Genomic DNA, 17,241 nt, shown 5'->3' with positions numbered 1-17,241 from the left:
GCACAGGGTACTATTTTCTATTCTGTTCTTCTATTAAAAAAAAAAAAAAAAGTAACACTCGCTAAGCTGATTTCACAACCCACCAGGGAGTCGAGTGCCATCAGTTCAAAATACTGTGGTAGGCGGCATCCAGATCCACAGGACAAAAATGATACATTTTTCTTGAGGGTCCATTTTAAGACCTGAAGTTTTAAAATACTTCAACTAATTATAGAGTAGAATGCAAAAATCCATTAAGATAAAACACAGAGCTTCACAGATATTTCTCACTTCCAGCTGATCGTCTGGCGCTTCAATCTGTAGACCCCCGGGATATGAACGCGCACGCATCCCCCTCTTCTAGGTGCACTTCAGCCTCATGGTGGCATGATTCTGCCTTAGCGCCACTGTTCTAACTCAACAAGGCATATTCATGGGACAGTCACCTCCGCATCTTCACACCCAGGAACCGAACCCTGCCCCTCAGCTTCCCAGGGGCTCCTTCTCTGTGCTCATTGGGAAAGGCGAAGGGCCGTGCAGCTGTCCCAATCAACCACGCAGGTGACTGTCAAACCGCCTGAGGACAACAGAGGACGCTCATAGGGGTAGCGAGGTATCTGCTTCTTTAGCAACCACCAAGGGTAAGGATATCCACCACGATGGAAAAGTCTCCCTGGCTGGAAATCTCCCAGTCACGTCCTCATTGCTCAGGCGGGGGCTTTTACCTTCCTTTTGCACAACCGGGGCCTCCCGGGCTGCCGTCCCTTGCTGCACTCTAACATGGGTGCCGCCGCAATATCTCTCCCCCAGCACCACTGGGAAAAAGGGTTGTCAGTGCGCCTTTTGTGGGAAATGCACCCTTGTCCCCTTCCTGGAGAGGTCGGCCCACATCCGAGGGCGAGCCCAGCAGACTTAAATACCCCTGCCCCAAGGACGGTTCGGAGTGTTCCAGCCCACGACGACTGGTGCTTGTCTACCGAATTAGCCACGCAACTGCTGACACTAAAGACGTGTTGACTTGCCCTATTTCCTGTGGGGTGTGCTGGGTCCCCAAGCTGCAGAGTTGAGACGAGAACTGGGAAGGAGCACATTTTTTAATGAAATGTGTAACATTTTTAATTAATGCATATTCCATTCTTCCCACTGTCTGATACTCATGGATGACGCTTAGTTACCACCTACATCCTCAAACCCAGACTCCCCAACGCCAATATAGCAAAGGGGTTTAAAAATAAATAAATAAACTAAAAAAGAACCAGCCAACCCACAGCCCAGCCGGCAACAGCCACGCGCCTCGCGCCTTTTAAGGGCTCAGCGGGCGCCAGACTACCAACCGCTCAGCGTTCCGCCAATCACCGCGCCTTCCACAGCTCGCCCCGCCCCTCACAATCACTGCTATAACCAATCACTGGGGAGCCAGCCTCTCTCCGCCCCGCCCATCCGCCCGCCCCCGAACCCTGAGACTTTCCAAGCCTTCAAACCTCACTGGCGCCCAACCGCGCGGTCGCAGCCGCATTTTATTTTTAGCTCCCGGGCGAGCAGCCCCGCCCCCGGCTCCGCCTCCTCACCGCCCCCAATGAGAGACGGAGTTTCCGTCGCGTCATCGCGCGGGCGGGCGGGAGCTGTCCAATCAGCGCTCGGGGAGGATTGGCGTAATTAAAAAGCGGCGGAAGACGGTGGGTGGGTCATGACGCAGCGAGTTTCAGTCGTGACTTTTCCTGGGGCATCTCGGCGTCCCCTCTTTTTTCCTTTGAAGTAAAACGCCGCCCGTCGCGCCTCCGTGCGTTTCGGAGGTGGGGGCGGCAGTCGCGGCTGGGGGGGCGGTGCTGACGCGGTCCGCCGGTCTTCGGTGGCGGCGGGCGGTCACGTGGGCGTGTTTGGGGGCGGGGCCGCACGGCGGTTCCGGGCGGTTGGGCGCGCGAGCGAAGAGCCCAGGCAGCCGCGCCCGCCCGCCCCGCCCCTGGATGCCGCTCTGCCCCGGCGCGGCAGCCGCCGATCGCAGCACAGGAGCCGCCGCCGCCGCCGCGGTTGATGTGGTTGGCCCGGGGCTGAGGAGGCCGCCAAGATGCCGCAGTCCAAGTCCCGGAAGATCGCGATCCTGGGCTACCGGTCTGTGGGTGAGTGGCAGGCGCCGCGCGGCCTCCTCGTGCCGGGCCCGGCCTCTCCTGGGCGCCGGGACGCCGCGGGCCCGGCCAAGTTTGGGGCCGGCGCGGCCATGTGGCGGCCGCGCGTTTCGTAACCGGCCGCCCGCCGCCGCCACCTCCATTTTGAGCGGAGGCGGCGGCGCGGCCGGGCCCGCGTTCGGCGGGCAGGGCGGCCGGGGAGCGGGGAGGCCGGGCCGGGAGGCCGCGGGCGCGCGGGGAGCCCCGGGTCCGGCCGGGCTGGGCGGCAGTGGAGGCGCTGCGCTCTGCGGGCGCCGCGGAGGGAACCGCACCTGTCTCTGCGCCTCTTCGCGGCTGGCTGGCGTGGTCTTTGCCAGCAGCCTTTCCGCCGCAGATTCAGTCAAGTCCGTGGGGTTTTAACAAAGGGAACAGCGCCTTGGCTGTTCTCTCTCCGTGGCAAAGTTCAGCATTTTAGAGAAAACCAGGGACCTACAGGACGTTTGGCTGCTGAGGGCAAGTTTCCCACCGAAGAAACCCCAAAGAGCCCTCTTCGGAAGCCGCTGGATGCTGCCAGCGGCCGAAATAGGAAGGCAGAGAGAAAGGAATTTCTCATATCTCGGTGTCCTATTTTTCTTCGGGAAAAAAATAAGGTCAGGTACTTGTAACCAGGCTGTTGGAGTAATTCAAAAGTTGTGTGTTTTTTTTTTTCCCTCCCCCAAAGGTTGACATATATTTGAAACCGTTCCCGGCAGTCGCCGTTTTGCTCGGCTGGGGCGGTCTGGGGTGGGGTGGGGTGGACAGGATCCCAGAAAACGAGTGGGAAAGCTGACCCGTTGAACTTAACCAGCTTCCGGGTGAGGCTTTGTCGCCTCTGACACCTGGAAGCCCGGGGGAATTACGCTTCTGTTTCCCTGGTGTCTGTAAGAAGTAACTGTCTAAGGAACATGTGCGCTTGGCCACCCGAGCGCGGGGAGGAGGCGAGCGCGAGGGCTCGGAGTCCGTGGTGGTCGCGGGAGGAGGGAACAGCACTTGCCGGAGGAAAGCTCGGAGCTGCGTGCCGCGCAGCCGGTGAACTCCCCCTCGCTTTCTGTGCTGCTTCCTCACCCCGGTTTTCCGCCGCGTGTGCCAGGGTCTCTGTGCTCTTTGACCAAGATCAGCGGCAGCATGCTTACTCATCCTTTTATCATCTCTGTCAAAGTGCTCAGGCGGGGGTGTGGGGGTGGAAATCCTAAGAATGGGGAGCAAATCAGACTGAGAGACGCTTGTGCAGAGATGGTGCCGAGAGTCATAGGGGTAACTCTTGTATGGTACAGTGCCAGATCGTAGGTACATGTTGGGGAAGGACAGGTGACAGCCTGAGCAACTGCAGCCATAAAGTAACCATGCATCAGATTGAGGCTTTTGAAGTCACTAACAGTCCACTCCCCAGATGCCCGTATGGAACCCGGCATCCAGCCTTTATTGGCAGCCTGAATCACCAAGCCCTTGCTTCTCGGTTCTTTAGTTCCTCCTTTGCATTTTGAACCGTGGGACTATGACGTGTCGTGCTCTCGAGTGAGCTCTGTCAGGTACAGAGTGCCCACTAATTGAAGATAGTCTCTGAATAATCCAGTTACAGGTGACATGTACCTCGGTGACCCGATTTCAACTCAAAAGAATGTCCCACAGATCCTCGTTTATTTACCCCTTGAAATTCTTGAGATAGTGATTCTAGTTTTCAGTAAGCAAATCTAGTGTTTTATCACTGTTTTGCTAAAGAAGGTCCTTATGTCCAGTTGAAATCTATTCTGTTTTATTTTTCTTCTAATCATCCTTCTCCTAAAGCCCTGATGTGACAGGTCACTTTTAACCTTGTCTTCACAAACGTTTAAACTTTAAACTCCTGTTAAAATACTGTGCTAAATTAGCCTCCAGTGGAATACAGAGTAAGTTCTAGTCCCTATTTGCTATACCCTCCGTATGTCATATTACTGTAGCTTCCATTTTCTCCATATATGTGTTCAAGTGTAGGGATGATTAAAGTAAAAGGTATTTTGGAGCAGTTGCATTACTCTCAATATTTGCATTTGATTTTAAAGTTGTCTATCTTTGTTATGAACCAGACACTTTTTAATTTGTGGAGTCTTTTGTTTTGCCAGCATCAAAAAAGCGAGTAATTTCCTGATTGCGTGTATTAGCCACCCTTCAGAGTATTATTCGGGATTGAGACTTCTAGGAGTTTACTGACACGTTTGCTTGCACATGGTGCTGTACTAGAGAAATTTGAGCGTATGCGTTTCTGGGTTGTGTTAAGCTGTGATGCTAAGCTGTTGTGGCATGTTAGGCTCAGCTAGAAACCACACCTTTCTTAGAATGTTCTCTGGATTAAATATCTTCTGCCAGTTTGACTAGGAGAGTACTTGTCAGTGACACTGTCAAATCACAAACTTTATTGTAAAAGTTTGCCTTCAGATAAAACTATTAAATGCTATGATTGTTTTACTGCTTGGCTTTCAAGTTTTGTATTTTTTTAAAACATTGATAAAACTACCAGTGAGGAAAATGTAATTCTCAGGTAATTTATACAGCTTTTCTCCTGAAGTACTTTCCTCTTATTTACAATGTTAAGCTTTTAAGGACACGTCACCTGTAGGGCAGGCTGGCTTTCAGGGAGTGCCTGGTATTCATTGTTTCAGTGATGGCCACTGTACCAGCTCCCTTCCATCCGTTGTTTCTAGTACAAAGGTAACTAAACTTAACCAAGTTAAAATTGTGGTGCCAGCTAACTATGTTCAAATAAAATCTGGCACGTCTCTTACTGGAATCCTCTACAGAGAGCTTTGATAATCTAGTTTACCATTAGACCATAATCAAAAGGTTATTTGTTGTGTGTAAGTCTCTGAGGTTAACAGGAGGGACAGGATCACAGGGATGTGAAAGATCGTAAGCGAGAAAATGAAGCCGCTCTGTGGCTTGGTAAAAGGCCGTCCAGCAGAAGTAACTCAACTTAGTACCTTGTGAGAATGTTTTAGGTAGTAAGGAAGATGCATCCTTTGACTTGGATACTTAATAGGTAAAGATGTCATTAAATTTGTTCCCAATACAATACAGTCTCGTTGTATTCTGATTTAGTGTCTATTTTTAAATTATCCTGTCCCTTTCTGAGGCATTTCATTGAAAATTTAAAGGTAAAACATTGTTTGCCATATATAAAATTTATTAGTATGTGAAACTGTGTTCAGGTGCTTAGTAACATTTTGAGGTTGTGTACTTGTGGGTGGGGGTAGTCCTGTAATGGTCACCTTGTGTTGAAGCTTGAAATTAACTTGTTTTTCAGCGTCATTTATTGTTCTGTACAAGAGAATAATCAGAGCCCGCATTTGTGATTATGACTTTCTAGTGCCAAATGTTATTTTGACGTTTTTGTGGCTTATATCTATCCATACTTACCTTCATCACTCTAAAAAGGAACTCTGTACCCACTGGCTGGGACTCCCCATCCTTCCCTCACCTCAGGCCCTGGCACCCACTTAACTGCTTTCTGTTTCTATGGATTTCCCTATTCTGGACATTTCATATAAATGGAATCAGACACACTTGATCCTATGTCACTGGCATCTTTCAGTTAACATAAATATTTTCAAGATTCATCCATGTTGTAGGATGTATCAGTAATTCATTCCTTTTTGTTACCAAATAATATTTTGTTATTTGAATATGCCACATTTTATGTACACATTTGTCAATTGATGGACATGTGGGTTGTTTCTACGTTTTGACTTATGGATAAAGCTGTTATGAACATTCTTGGTCAAGTTTTTGTGTAGACATGTTTTCATTTTTCTTGGGTATATTCCTAGGAGTGGAATTGCTGGGTCATATGGTAACTTTATGTTTAACATTTTGAGGAACTGTCAATCTGTTTTCCAAAGCAGCTGCACCATTTTGTATCCCTATCAACAGTTGAAATTGGCTTCAGTTTCTCCACATCCTCACCAATATTTGTTATTGTGTCTGATTTTAGCTATCTTTATGGGTGTGAAGTGCTATCTTACATGATTTGCAAGTACTTTCTTCCATTCTGTGGGTTGTCTTTTCATTTCTTCATGGTATCCTTTGAAACAAAAAGTTTTAAATTTTGACAAAGTCCATTTTATCTGTTTTCTCTTTTGTCACTTGCGTTTTTTAGTGTCATACCTAGGAAACCATTGTGTAATCCAAGGACATGTAGATTTACTACTATATTTTCTTCTGAACATTTTATACTTTTACATTTGTATCTATGATCTATTCAGAGTTACTTTTTGTATATGGTGGGAGATAGGGGTGCAACTTCATTCTTTTTTTGTGTGTGAGGAAGATTGGCTCTGAGCTAATTCTGTTGCCAATCGTCTGTTTGCTTGAGGAAGATTGTCACTGAGCTAACATCTGTGCCAGTCTTCCTCTATTTTATGTGGGACGCTGCCACAGCATGGCTTGACAGGCGGTGCTAGGTCCATGGCTGAGATCCAAACCTGTGAACCCCAGGCCCCCAAAGCAGAGAGTATGAACTTAACCACTACACCACTGGGCCAGCCCCACACCTTCGTTCTTTTGCATGTAGATAGCAAGTTATCCCAGCATGTTTTGTTGAAAGACTGTTCTTTCCTCAGTGAGTTGTCAAAAACCAAGTAACTATAAATATAAGGGTTTATTTCTGGACTTGCTTCCTTTGATCTCTCTGTCTGTCTTTATGCCAGTATCACAGTGTCTTGATTACTGTAGCTTTGTAGAAAGTTTCAAAATAGGGAAGTGTGAGTCCTCTAACTTTTCAAGATTGTTTTGGCTATTCTGCATCCCTTGCATTTCCTTGTGAATTTTAGGACTAGCTTATCAATTTCTGCAAAAAAAAAAAAAAAAAGCAACTGGGTTTTCATAGGATCTTTTGCAGTTTTGCAAGTATCTTTAAATGTCTGGTCTAAAAAACAACTGAATACTGATATCTGCTTCTGAATTCATTCCGTTGCAGTACGTTACTCTAATGAAGTACGAATATGAAGGAAATCTGGCCTTGCACAGATACATAGTTGGGAAAGGGAGGAGTATTTGAATAACTTTTTCAGATAATTGTGGATATTCTTTGATACTCGCCAAAACTCCATAGGTGGTTGTTTCTTAGAGGTTATTGTGATGTGCAGTCTGAAATCATGGATGAATTTTGTCTGCTGTTACGTGTAACTCCATTGATTTGCTTTGCACTTTGAATGGATCTTCTACGCGTGCCTCATTTTATAACTTCATACATCGGTCATTTGGAAAATACGTATTAGTTCACTCTTACACAGATTCTTCCACATTTTGACATATTTCAATATACAGATACTTTTTTAAAATCACATTTTTTAATATCACCACCAGTTTCAACAATTTAAATATTGGGAAGCTGTTAAGCTCTCCATGAGTAATGCAGGTTTTCCGAAGTATTAATTTCCTCTTCAGAGTTTGAATTTGATCATTGGGAAGGTCCTGCCAGTTTTTCTTGAAGTGACAATCTCATTTCCAAGAAAATGTATGTCAGATATCCACATTTGAAATAATGATAGTTTGTTGGTCATTCTTGCAAGTAAAAGTGGTGTTCTGTGATGACAGTGCTGCTTCAGAGCGCTTCCCAAACAGCTGCGCACATGCTGCTCCTCGAGCCAGCCGTTGTCCTTCAGTGTGCAGCAGGAGCGCTGTGCGTGTCCAGCCCATTGTGTCATGCCGAATACCAAGAAGACAAGTACTTAAGGGTCAGATTTAATACAATTAATCATTCTTACTGCTTCAAGGACACTGTTAAATGAAAATGGCTTTTTTTTTTTTTTTTTACTGTGGGTTCCTCGTGATGAAGAATACAATGACTTTTCACCACAGTTTGTAACCACTGTCTTGATCCATGCTAAGGGATACCAAGCTAGTAGTTTACCTACTGTTGCTTTTGCAAATTAGTGCTGATGTGAACATGATGAATAAAGCAAATATCTTAGCATTGTTTTGAAAATAGTTTTGACCTGATGAACCCCCTGAAAAGCTCTCAGGGGACCCCTGGATTTTCACAGTCTGCCCTTTGATAACTACTGATCTATGGTATGCAGAATCTTGCTAGACTGCTGCTCGCTGTTATGCAGAATTGCAACCAGAGTGGCTGCATCCTAGATACTGTTCAAGGGGATGTGGTTACTGCAGTCTTAGAGCAGCCTTCCAGGGGAGGCCCTGTAGTGTTGTAAGAGACAGGGATGGCGAGGCAGGAAAGAACTTGGCAAGCGTGCGAACGGAAGGAAGCGGGGGTGGCTGGAACATCCTGAGCGGGGAGTAGGAAAGGAAGTTGGAAAGGTAGTCAGGAGCCGCATTATGCAGGGCCCTGCAGGAACAGTAGGGAGTCCTTCCTTCTGAGTAATAAGCAGTGAGTTCCTAAAGCAGGGGATCGAAATGCCAGTTGACTTGGCCTGATTTTGGTGCCATTTGGGGTGAGTTGTTTTTTGACCTAGTGAAATAGTGAGTGAGGCTCCCAAAGATTAATAAAAATTGGCAAGGGTGGCAGCATGCCAGGACCTATATACAAATAATGTGGTTTTCACCTACAGGTATCATGATGAAGGGGGGGTTTACATAAATAAAAGCCTACTTTATCACAAAATGAGAAACAGCCACCTCTACCTGTGATTATGAAGTCAAAAATCTGCAACACTCTCCTTAGTTTAGAATCTAGAATAGCTTTACGACATTGTCTGTGAGTGGATTGTGCTTAGTTATTTGAATAAATCAGAACTGACCTTGGGCAGGATTGTGCAAGTTAAAGCATTACGAAATATTTAGTGATCACACTTGAGAGAACCCTTTATTCTTCATTCTAGTTGATTACGAAGTACCACATTAAGTCTTAACAGTTGATAGAGTACTCAGTCTGGCTTAAACTGCTAACTGTCAGAATGCAAACTTCTGGGTACCTTGAACGTGAATTGCTTGATTGATTTAGAAATATAATTTAACGTCTCAAACACTGAGGTTCTGGATACTATTTTAGTATTTTACTATTCTTAAATGTATATATTAGGCTTCTGATAAAAGAGTTCCACGTAGGATGTCAGAATTTGAAGTCTGAGTTGGTATTACTGTAGAACGAAAGTGCTAGAAACCTCGTCTTTCACTTCGTGGGCAGGTGAAAGAAAGCAGGGCGGGTTAAGAACCTGATACAATTAACGCCTCCACATCCTTGGTTGGTTGTTATGTGGTGTCAGAAGGGGAAAGTGATTGAGTTCCCCACTACCTCCCTGCTCCCCTTTCCCCATTTCTCTTTTTGTTGTGCTTGCTTGCTTGCAGAAAGAATTCTTAGGAACTTTTGAAACAGAAATTGGTATTTTAACAAGATACCTGATCCTGATATTTGCAACATTAAAGGTAGAATGTTAACTCCATGATAGCATGGTAAATAGTTTGTGAACATAGAGATGAAAATCCTGACTTTCACAGTTATAATATAGTTTTATGAAAAGAAAATGCTTTTCTAAGATTTGTATGTCTTAGATATAAATGCATCTGGCTGATATTTTGCTTGTTTTCAAATCTAAATCACGTTTGGAATTTCTTTTAAAGAGAATATTTTAAAATACGTGTTCTCTTTATTCTTGATAATGACTTGTATGAGTGACTGAATAAAAACCTAAATAGCAAAATTCAACCATGGCAGCTAACATCAAAATGGAGGAGGGTTCAAAATGACCTTGGCAGACTGTACACACCAAGGTAAGTATGACACTCCATTGGCTGGAGTGGAAGTGGGAAAACACTATGGAATTTCCAGTCCGTCTGCTAGGAAATAACTAGATGTAGCATGGTGAGGTTCTGACCTGGCCTGTATGGCCTGGACTACAGCAGGGGCAGGGGTTCCTGATACTGAGATAAGAGAGCTGTGCAAAGAATTCAGACCAGAACATCACTGAGGTGGCTCCTGGAGGAAAGAAGGACCACAAAAATGCAGGCCACAAATGTAAAGTCTTGTGTTTACGTTTCAGAAAAAAGTCTGTGTGCATACAGCTTGAGAGACTGGGTTAATTTTCTAGGCATTTCAGTTGACCGTGTTCTTATCGTGAGCCAGCGGAGCTCTGAACCACAGGTAGAGCGTTCTCTTCGGTTCTGGGTGTCACGTGTTGAGGAGCATTGCCAGCTCAGCATAGTGGTTCTTAACGTAGAGTTCATGAGCTTTCTCCGAGATTGTGTGCATATTTTTCTCGGGAAAGGGTTCAGAGGTTTTATTAGCTGTCCAGAGGATTTCTGTCCCCCAAAAGATTGAATTGCTAAGATGACTGATTGAAGAGGACAGTGTTTGTGGGTAAGTGTCACATGTTATTCAAACAGGTATTCATTAAATGTTTGAATAAACTAAGTCCCTACTATGCCCGTCGTCGTTGTGTGCTTAGTCACAAAGGCTAGGGCAGCCTGATCCTTGCCCTCAGGGAACTTCAGTCTAGCGAGGGAACCACAGAAAACAGTTACTGCTACTATAATAGTTGGTGTTTTTAAAGCATTTATTGGTGTGTGTATGCCCTCTTGAAAGTTTTAGACTTTCTCTCGAAACAGTGGAAAGTCAGTGCAGAGTTTTAAGCAATAAATGAGATCATCTTCTAGACGAGGATTAGCAAACTTTTTCTGTGAAAGCCCAGATAGTAAATAGCTGAGGCTTTGTAGGCCACGTGCCCTCTGTTGCAACTACTCACTTCTGCCTTTTGTAGCACACAAGTAGCTATAGACAATACATAAACAAGTATATGTGGCTGTATGCCGATAAAACTTTATTTATGGACACTGACATTAAGATTTCATCTAAGCCACATGTCATGAAATACTGATTTTTTTTTTTCAACCATTTAAAGATGTGAAAACCATTCTTAGCTCATAGGCTGAACAAAAACAGACTGTGGGCCAAATTTGTTCCCTGGTCTGTAGTGTGCCAATCCTGTTTTATGTCCTCAAGAAGATCCGTCTCACTGCTCTGTGAAGTGGATGAGGGCAGGCAGGGAATTGCACTGGGAAAACCAGCCATGCATTGAAGTTCACCAGCCAAAGTATCACGGACTAGGGTAGCGCAGGCGGGATGAAGAGGAGAAAGGTTTGAGACATAATCAGAGGAAGAATTGACAAGACTGTGATGTGGGAGATGTTAAGGATAAACCTTCAGGTTGTTAGCATGAGTGCCTGAGTGGGTAATGGTGCCACTGGTTAAAATGAGAAATGGTAGAACGGGACCAGGATTTGGGGATGGACAAGATTCATTTGCACACCTACCAGATCCACATGCTTGCTTGCTGACTGCAAGGCCCTACCAGGGACCCGCACCATTCCCATGGTTCAAGAGACGGGTGGCTGCGCCTGCAACTGGGATTCTGAGGGTTCTGCTGCTCCTGGGTCCTCATGTCACCTGAGCGTATGCCCCAGCATACCCTCATACTGCTCGGTGGTTTCCCTGTTGCCTTGGAAACAGAGGAAATTGCAAGATCCACTTGGCCTCACACACTCATGCTGCTCGCTCCACCAGGCACTGAGGATTGGAGTCCAACTACAAGGATTTCTGTCTTTCCTGCTTTTGGGGGTGGGGGTGGGCTCCATCTCTAGACCTTTTCATTCTGTATAACTGTGCTACCAAAATGTGTGAATAGGTTTTAAATAGTGTTCTTAATCTGACCGCGTTTCTGGGTAAGCATTATCCTAAAAAAAATGGGACTGTATACAGAATGAACAAACCTTCCGTTGCTTAGACCTCCATGGCAGTCTCTGATAAGCAGCTAAGTTTATACAAGAAGGTGTTCCTCTTCCCTTAACCTGTGGTATAGGGCAGCATTGTCCGATAGAAATATGATGTAAGCCACATCTGGAATTTTAAATTGCCCAGTAGCCACATTAAACAAGTAAAAAGAAACAGGTGAAATTAATTTAATAATATATTTAATTTAGCCCAGTATGTCCAAAATGTTATTATTTCAATATGTATTGGATATTGTTGATGTTCTTACTTTTTTTCATGCTAAGTTTTCACAATCTTGTGTCTGTTTTACACTATATATGACACATCTCGGTTAGGACTAACCACGTTTCGAATGTTCAGTATCCACCATGGCTACTGGCTGTGCGCTATTGGACAGCACAGGTATAGTGAGAAATGAATTGGTGTTCGTAAATTCAGTCAATGCAGGTTTTTTAAGAACTTTTGAAGAATAATCATTATTAATAACCGTTCATGCAGACCAATGAATGTGCTTTATTTTATGTCTCATTTCATTTTCCTAGTTTTTGTTATTACTTGTTTTGATCAGTCTTAAACTTCACGCTCTTTAATATGTTAAAGATCGTGTTATAATTTGAGAATTTATCTCATTTGCTTTTCTCTAACTCTTTCCCACCCTGACACCCAGCCTTCTTCCAAATTTGGGCCACAAATCTAGCAAAATTCATTCTTCATTGTTGCCACACATTAATTTCCTGCACATATTCGGGTCTGTCCCTCTGCCATCCAACTCGGTGTTCCCTCTAAATCATCCTATAGAGATGAATATTCTATTTTTAAAATATTTAGGCTAACAGTTCCATGGCCTTTCTTGGCAGTACTTAGTTTTTCTCCTTTTAGTTTAATAACCTGACAGTTAATAAAATTATTTATGTAACTCGAATCTTCATACTGTAATATAAACTTATTTCTCTTATTCTTCTCAGTGGAGTATATCTGGTAGCATACTTAGCAATAATAAGCACCCAGTAAGTATTTGAATGAGTAATAATTTTGTGAACTAGTTTTACTTGGTTATTCTCTGTCTTGTCTTTGTCATAATGATAATTACACCTTAATTTTTTTCTCTCCTAGCATCTATTTTTAAAAAGTTGGGAAGGGGGTGTGAGAAAGAATAAGATGATGTCAACCCTGCTTAACTCATAGGACAAGTGAGATAATTCGTGTGAAAATGTTTTGTAAACCCTTAAAACAGTATCTCACTTGTAGGTTCTGGTGAATAATTAAAATCTGGATTCTCTGCATCACATGCCCTCATCTGACTCTGTATGTGAGGGAGACGTGGGGATGGGTACTCGTAGCAGAACCGCCACGAGCACTTCTGCAGAACACACAGGAACTCCTTATGCACCCCTTTTGAAGTGAGAATGGTGAGCTAAGTGTATTTTTTCAAGAGGCTTCCTTGGTGACCCTGATATATGTATGTATGACCCCGCCCGTCAAAAAAGCGACAGTGACTACTGCTACTCTTGATGGAACTATGCATTTTTTTTACTGAAGTGGGTGCAGTACTTTAATCCTGTGATTAGCATCATGTCTCGTGTAAGGAACACACTGAGAGCTTCCTCCAGTTCCTCCTAGCCCTTCTAACAATGGTGTCTTCAGGTTGCAGTCCTCTTACCACCCCAGGTGATTGTGCATTTTGCAAACCTGGTCTGTTTTATTGATGTCAGCTCTGTTGGTGGATCCCAGAGAAGCACCTTCCTGGGAGTCCTGCCCTGGCCCTGTGGCACTCTCGAACCAGCAGAATGCTGCGGAGATGGTGGCGTGCCTGTGCCAGGCTTTACGCCTTAAAGAGTCGGCAGCCTCTGCTTTTGTGTTCTCTGGAGCCCCGGGTAGCATGCAGGAGAGGCCTTAGGAGAGGACACGTGGGAAGAGAGAAGGTCCAGCTGTCCCAGCTGAGCCTAGCCCGCCCGCCCCCCCCCCCCCCCCAGCTAGGGCAGCCGAGGAGTGACTACAAGGCCAGCAGAGGACCCAGCTGAGCCCAGCCTCGATGGAAGAGTTGTGAACAGAGGAGATGGCTGCTGGTTTCAGCCCCTGAGTTTTGAGGTGATTTGTTATCCGCAGTGGGTAACTGAACAGTCACTAATTTTCTGCTTTAGCTGGGCATATGTGCACTTTTCTGTTTATTGGTTTTCTTATGGTGTTATTTAGAGGCTTTAGCTGAAGTAGTTGTTACTCTGTCATTTTCTTAGATTTCAGATTTATTAGATATAATTATTAGAATGTGTTTTTCTTCTAAGCTGATTATTTTTGTTTGAAGAGCAGTTGCTAATAGTAGTACTAATAATAATGACATTTGTTGAGGACTTAGTGCATGCTGGATATGCTACATGTATTTTCATCTAACCCTCACTGCCACCTGTATCTGATACTGTTATCGTCTCCATTTTACAAAGGAAGAAACAGGTTCGGGAAAACTGCCTGCAGTCACGGAGCTAATAATCACCATCCCACTCTACTTAGTAAGAAATAGTGTCTTGTCTTCCCCTTTTTTGTACCTTTTTTTAAGTCAACTTTTGTTGTGGTATAGTTTACCTATAATGAAGTATTCATTTTAAGTGTGAAGTTAGATGAGTTTTGATAGATTTGTTCACCTGTGTAACCACCACTCCAATCAAAATAGAAGACATTTTCATCATCCCAAAAAGTTCCCTCACACCTCACCTGCTCTGCCAGTAAGCACCCATCTGGTTTCCATCACTGTGGATTAGTTTTTCTTGTAAAATTTCACATAAATAGAATCATACAGTAAATACTGTTTTTTGTCTGGCTTCTTTCAGGAAACATGGTGTTTTTGAGAGTCATTTGGTTGTCATATGTGTAAGTAGTTTCTTTATTTTTTTTTGAGGAAGATTAGCCCTGAGCTAACATCTGCCACCAATCCTCCTCTTTTTGCTGAGGAAGACTGGCCCTGAGCTAACATCTGTGCCCATCTTCCTCTACTTTATATGTGGGATGCCTGCCACAGCATGGCTTGACAAGCGGTGCCCTGTCCACACCCGGGATCCGAACCAGTGAACCCTGGGCTGCCGAAGCAGAACGTGTGAACTTAACTGCTGCACCACAAAGCTGACCCAGTAGATTCTTTCTTTTTATTGCTGAATAGTGTTCTCTTGTATGGATGGACCATAATTTCTGTCTCCAATCACCTGTTGGTTGTTTTCAGTATTTCACTACTTAGAATAAAGCTCCAGTGAGCATTTGTTATGTCTCTGTGGACATGCAGTCATTTCTCTTTGATAAACACCTAGGAATGGGGTTGTTGAGTCACATATGTGTTAAGTATATAATTTTGTGAGAAACTACAAAACTGTTTCCCAGAGCGTTTGTACTGTTTTACAATTTCACCAGCAATGGACGAGTTCCATCCTCACTGGTACTTGGTATTGTCAATCTTTTTAACTCTTGCCGTACTGTTGTGGTAGGCCATGGTTTTATTTGAATTTTTCCAGTGACTAGTGATGTTGAGCATCTTTCTGTATACCTATTGGTCGTTCGTATATCTTTCGTGGAGTGTCTGTTCATGTTTTTTGTCTATGTTATTGGGTTCTTTTTGAGTTATATATTCAGAATAACAGTTCTTTATCAGTTTTTTTGTTTATCATTTATTCACTCTGTCACGTAAGGAATCTTTGCCTACCCAAAGATTATGAAGATTTTCTCATGTTCTCTTCTCAAAGTTTTATAGTTTTAGCTCTTAAATTTAGATCTATGATCCATTTCTAATTAATTTTTGTGTATGAGGTAAAGGTCAAGATTCTTTTTTTCTTAACTAGAGGTGTAATTTACATCCAGTAAAATACATCCTTTTGCTGTACGGCTGAGTGAGTTTTGACAAACACATACAGTCGTGTAACCACAACCACAGTCAGGACGTAGAACAGCTCCATCAATCCCAAAAATGCCTGTGTGCCCTTCTGTAGTCACCCATTAGCCCCGTTCTGTTTTCTGTCCCTATAGTTTTGTCTTTTCTAGAATGCTATATAAATGGAATGAGACGTCATGCCGTTTTTTGCATCCGGCCACCTCACTTAGCGTAACGCATTTGAGACTTAGCCATACCGTTGTGTGTATCAGTAGTTCATTCCTTTTTATTGCTAAGTGGTATTCCTTTGTGTGAATTTAACATAGTTTGTTTATCCGATCACTTGTTGAAGGACATTTGGTCTGTCTCCACTTTGGGGCAATTATGAATAAAGCCACTATAAATATGTGCATACGAGTTTTTGTGTGACCATATTTTCATTTCTCTTGTGTGAATACCTGGGAATGAGATTGCTGGGTCAGATGGTAAGTGTATGTTTAATTTTTAAGAAACTGTTCTTCCAAAGCAGCTGTTCCATTTGCATCCTCACCAAAAATGGGTGAATATCACTTGTTCCACATCCTCTCCAGGACTAGTGTTGTCAGTATTTTTTATTTTAATCAGGTATGTTTATCTCGTAATTTTATTTGCATTTCCCTAATGAATAATGATGTTAAGCATCGTTTCCTGTGCTTATTTGCCTCTGAATATTTTGTTAGAATGTTTAAATCTTTTGCTTATTTTCTTAATTGGGTTATTTGGTTTTTGTTACATTTTGAGTTTGTTATATATCATGGATACATGTCCTTTGTCAGACAATGTGTTTTGCACCTATTTTCTCCAGGTCTGTCACTTGCCTTTTCATTCCCTTAAGAATCTTCTGCAGAGCAGCTTTTAATTTTGATCAAGTCCAGTATATCATTTTTTTCTTTATGGTTTGCGCAGTTGGTCTTATACCTAAGAAATCTTCCCTAACTCAGGGTCACAAAGATTTTTCTCCTGTGTTTTCTTCCAGAAGTTTCATAGTTTAAAATGATTTTACATTTTGATCTGTGATCCATTTTGATCCTATGCTTTTTTTCGGGGTGCACATAAGATGTGGTCAGATTCTCTTCTCTTTTTTTTTAGTATTGCTATCCAGTTGTTTCAGCACCATTTGTTGAAAAAGAGTATCCTTTCTCCCTTAAACTGCCTTTGCACTTTTATTGGAAATCAGTTGACCATATGTATGTGTAGGTCTGTTTCTGGAGTCTGTATTTTATTCCTTTAATCTTTGTATCTGCCCTTATGCCGGTACCACACACTGCAGTGATTACTGCAGACTCCTGCTAAATCTTGAAATCTAGTACATACATGTTCTTAAAATAGTCTGAATTTTTTTTCCTTACAGATTAGTTTTTCCAATTTTTTCTTTTCCAGGTTTGTAGTAAACACCTTTTTTTTTTTATTGAGGTCGTAATAGTTTATAACATTGTGAAATTTCAGTTGTACATTATTGTCAGTCACCATACGTATGTGCCCCTTTACCCCTTATGCTCACCCCCCCACACCCTCCTTCCCCTCTTGTAACCACTAAT

General features: G+C 43.5%; 1 protein-coding gene across 3 annotated transcripts in view; it reads left to right on the top strand.

Annotated features, from left to right (window-relative positions):
• Positions 1-1,463: 1,463 nt before the first annotated feature.
• The window catches only part of RHEB (Ras homolog, mTORC1 binding), a 45,151-nt gene continuing 29,373 nt past the window's right edge, over positions 1,464-17,241 (top strand). Inside the window, exons 1-4 of one of the 3 annotated variants that reach the window (XM_070616898.1) lie at positions 13,796-13,905; positions 14,256-14,321; positions 14,419-14,534; positions 14,640-14,679. In XM_070616898.1, the coding sequence (XP_070472999.1) occupies positions 14,676-14,679 (4 nt within the window). In that variant the 5' untranslated portion in view covers positions 13,796-13,905; positions 14,256-14,321; positions 14,419-14,534; positions 14,640-14,675. Of the gene's footprint in view, positions 2,097-13,795; positions 13,906-14,255; positions 14,322-14,418; positions 14,535-14,639; positions 14,680-17,241 lie in introns of those variants that run through there. The other 2 variants (XM_070616900.1, XM_070616897.1) reach the window with 2 other exon arrangements.

The sequence above is a fragment of the Equus przewalskii genome, chromosome 4 (genome assembly GCF_037783145.1).
Source record: "Equus przewalskii isolate Varuska chromosome 4, EquPr2, whole genome shotgun sequence".
Taxonomy (NCBI): Eukaryota; Metazoa; Chordata; class Mammalia; order Perissodactyla; family Equidae; genus Equus; species Equus przewalskii.
Note: the sequence above shows the minus strand (reverse complement) of the source record. Positions and strands in the feature narration are given on the sequence as shown.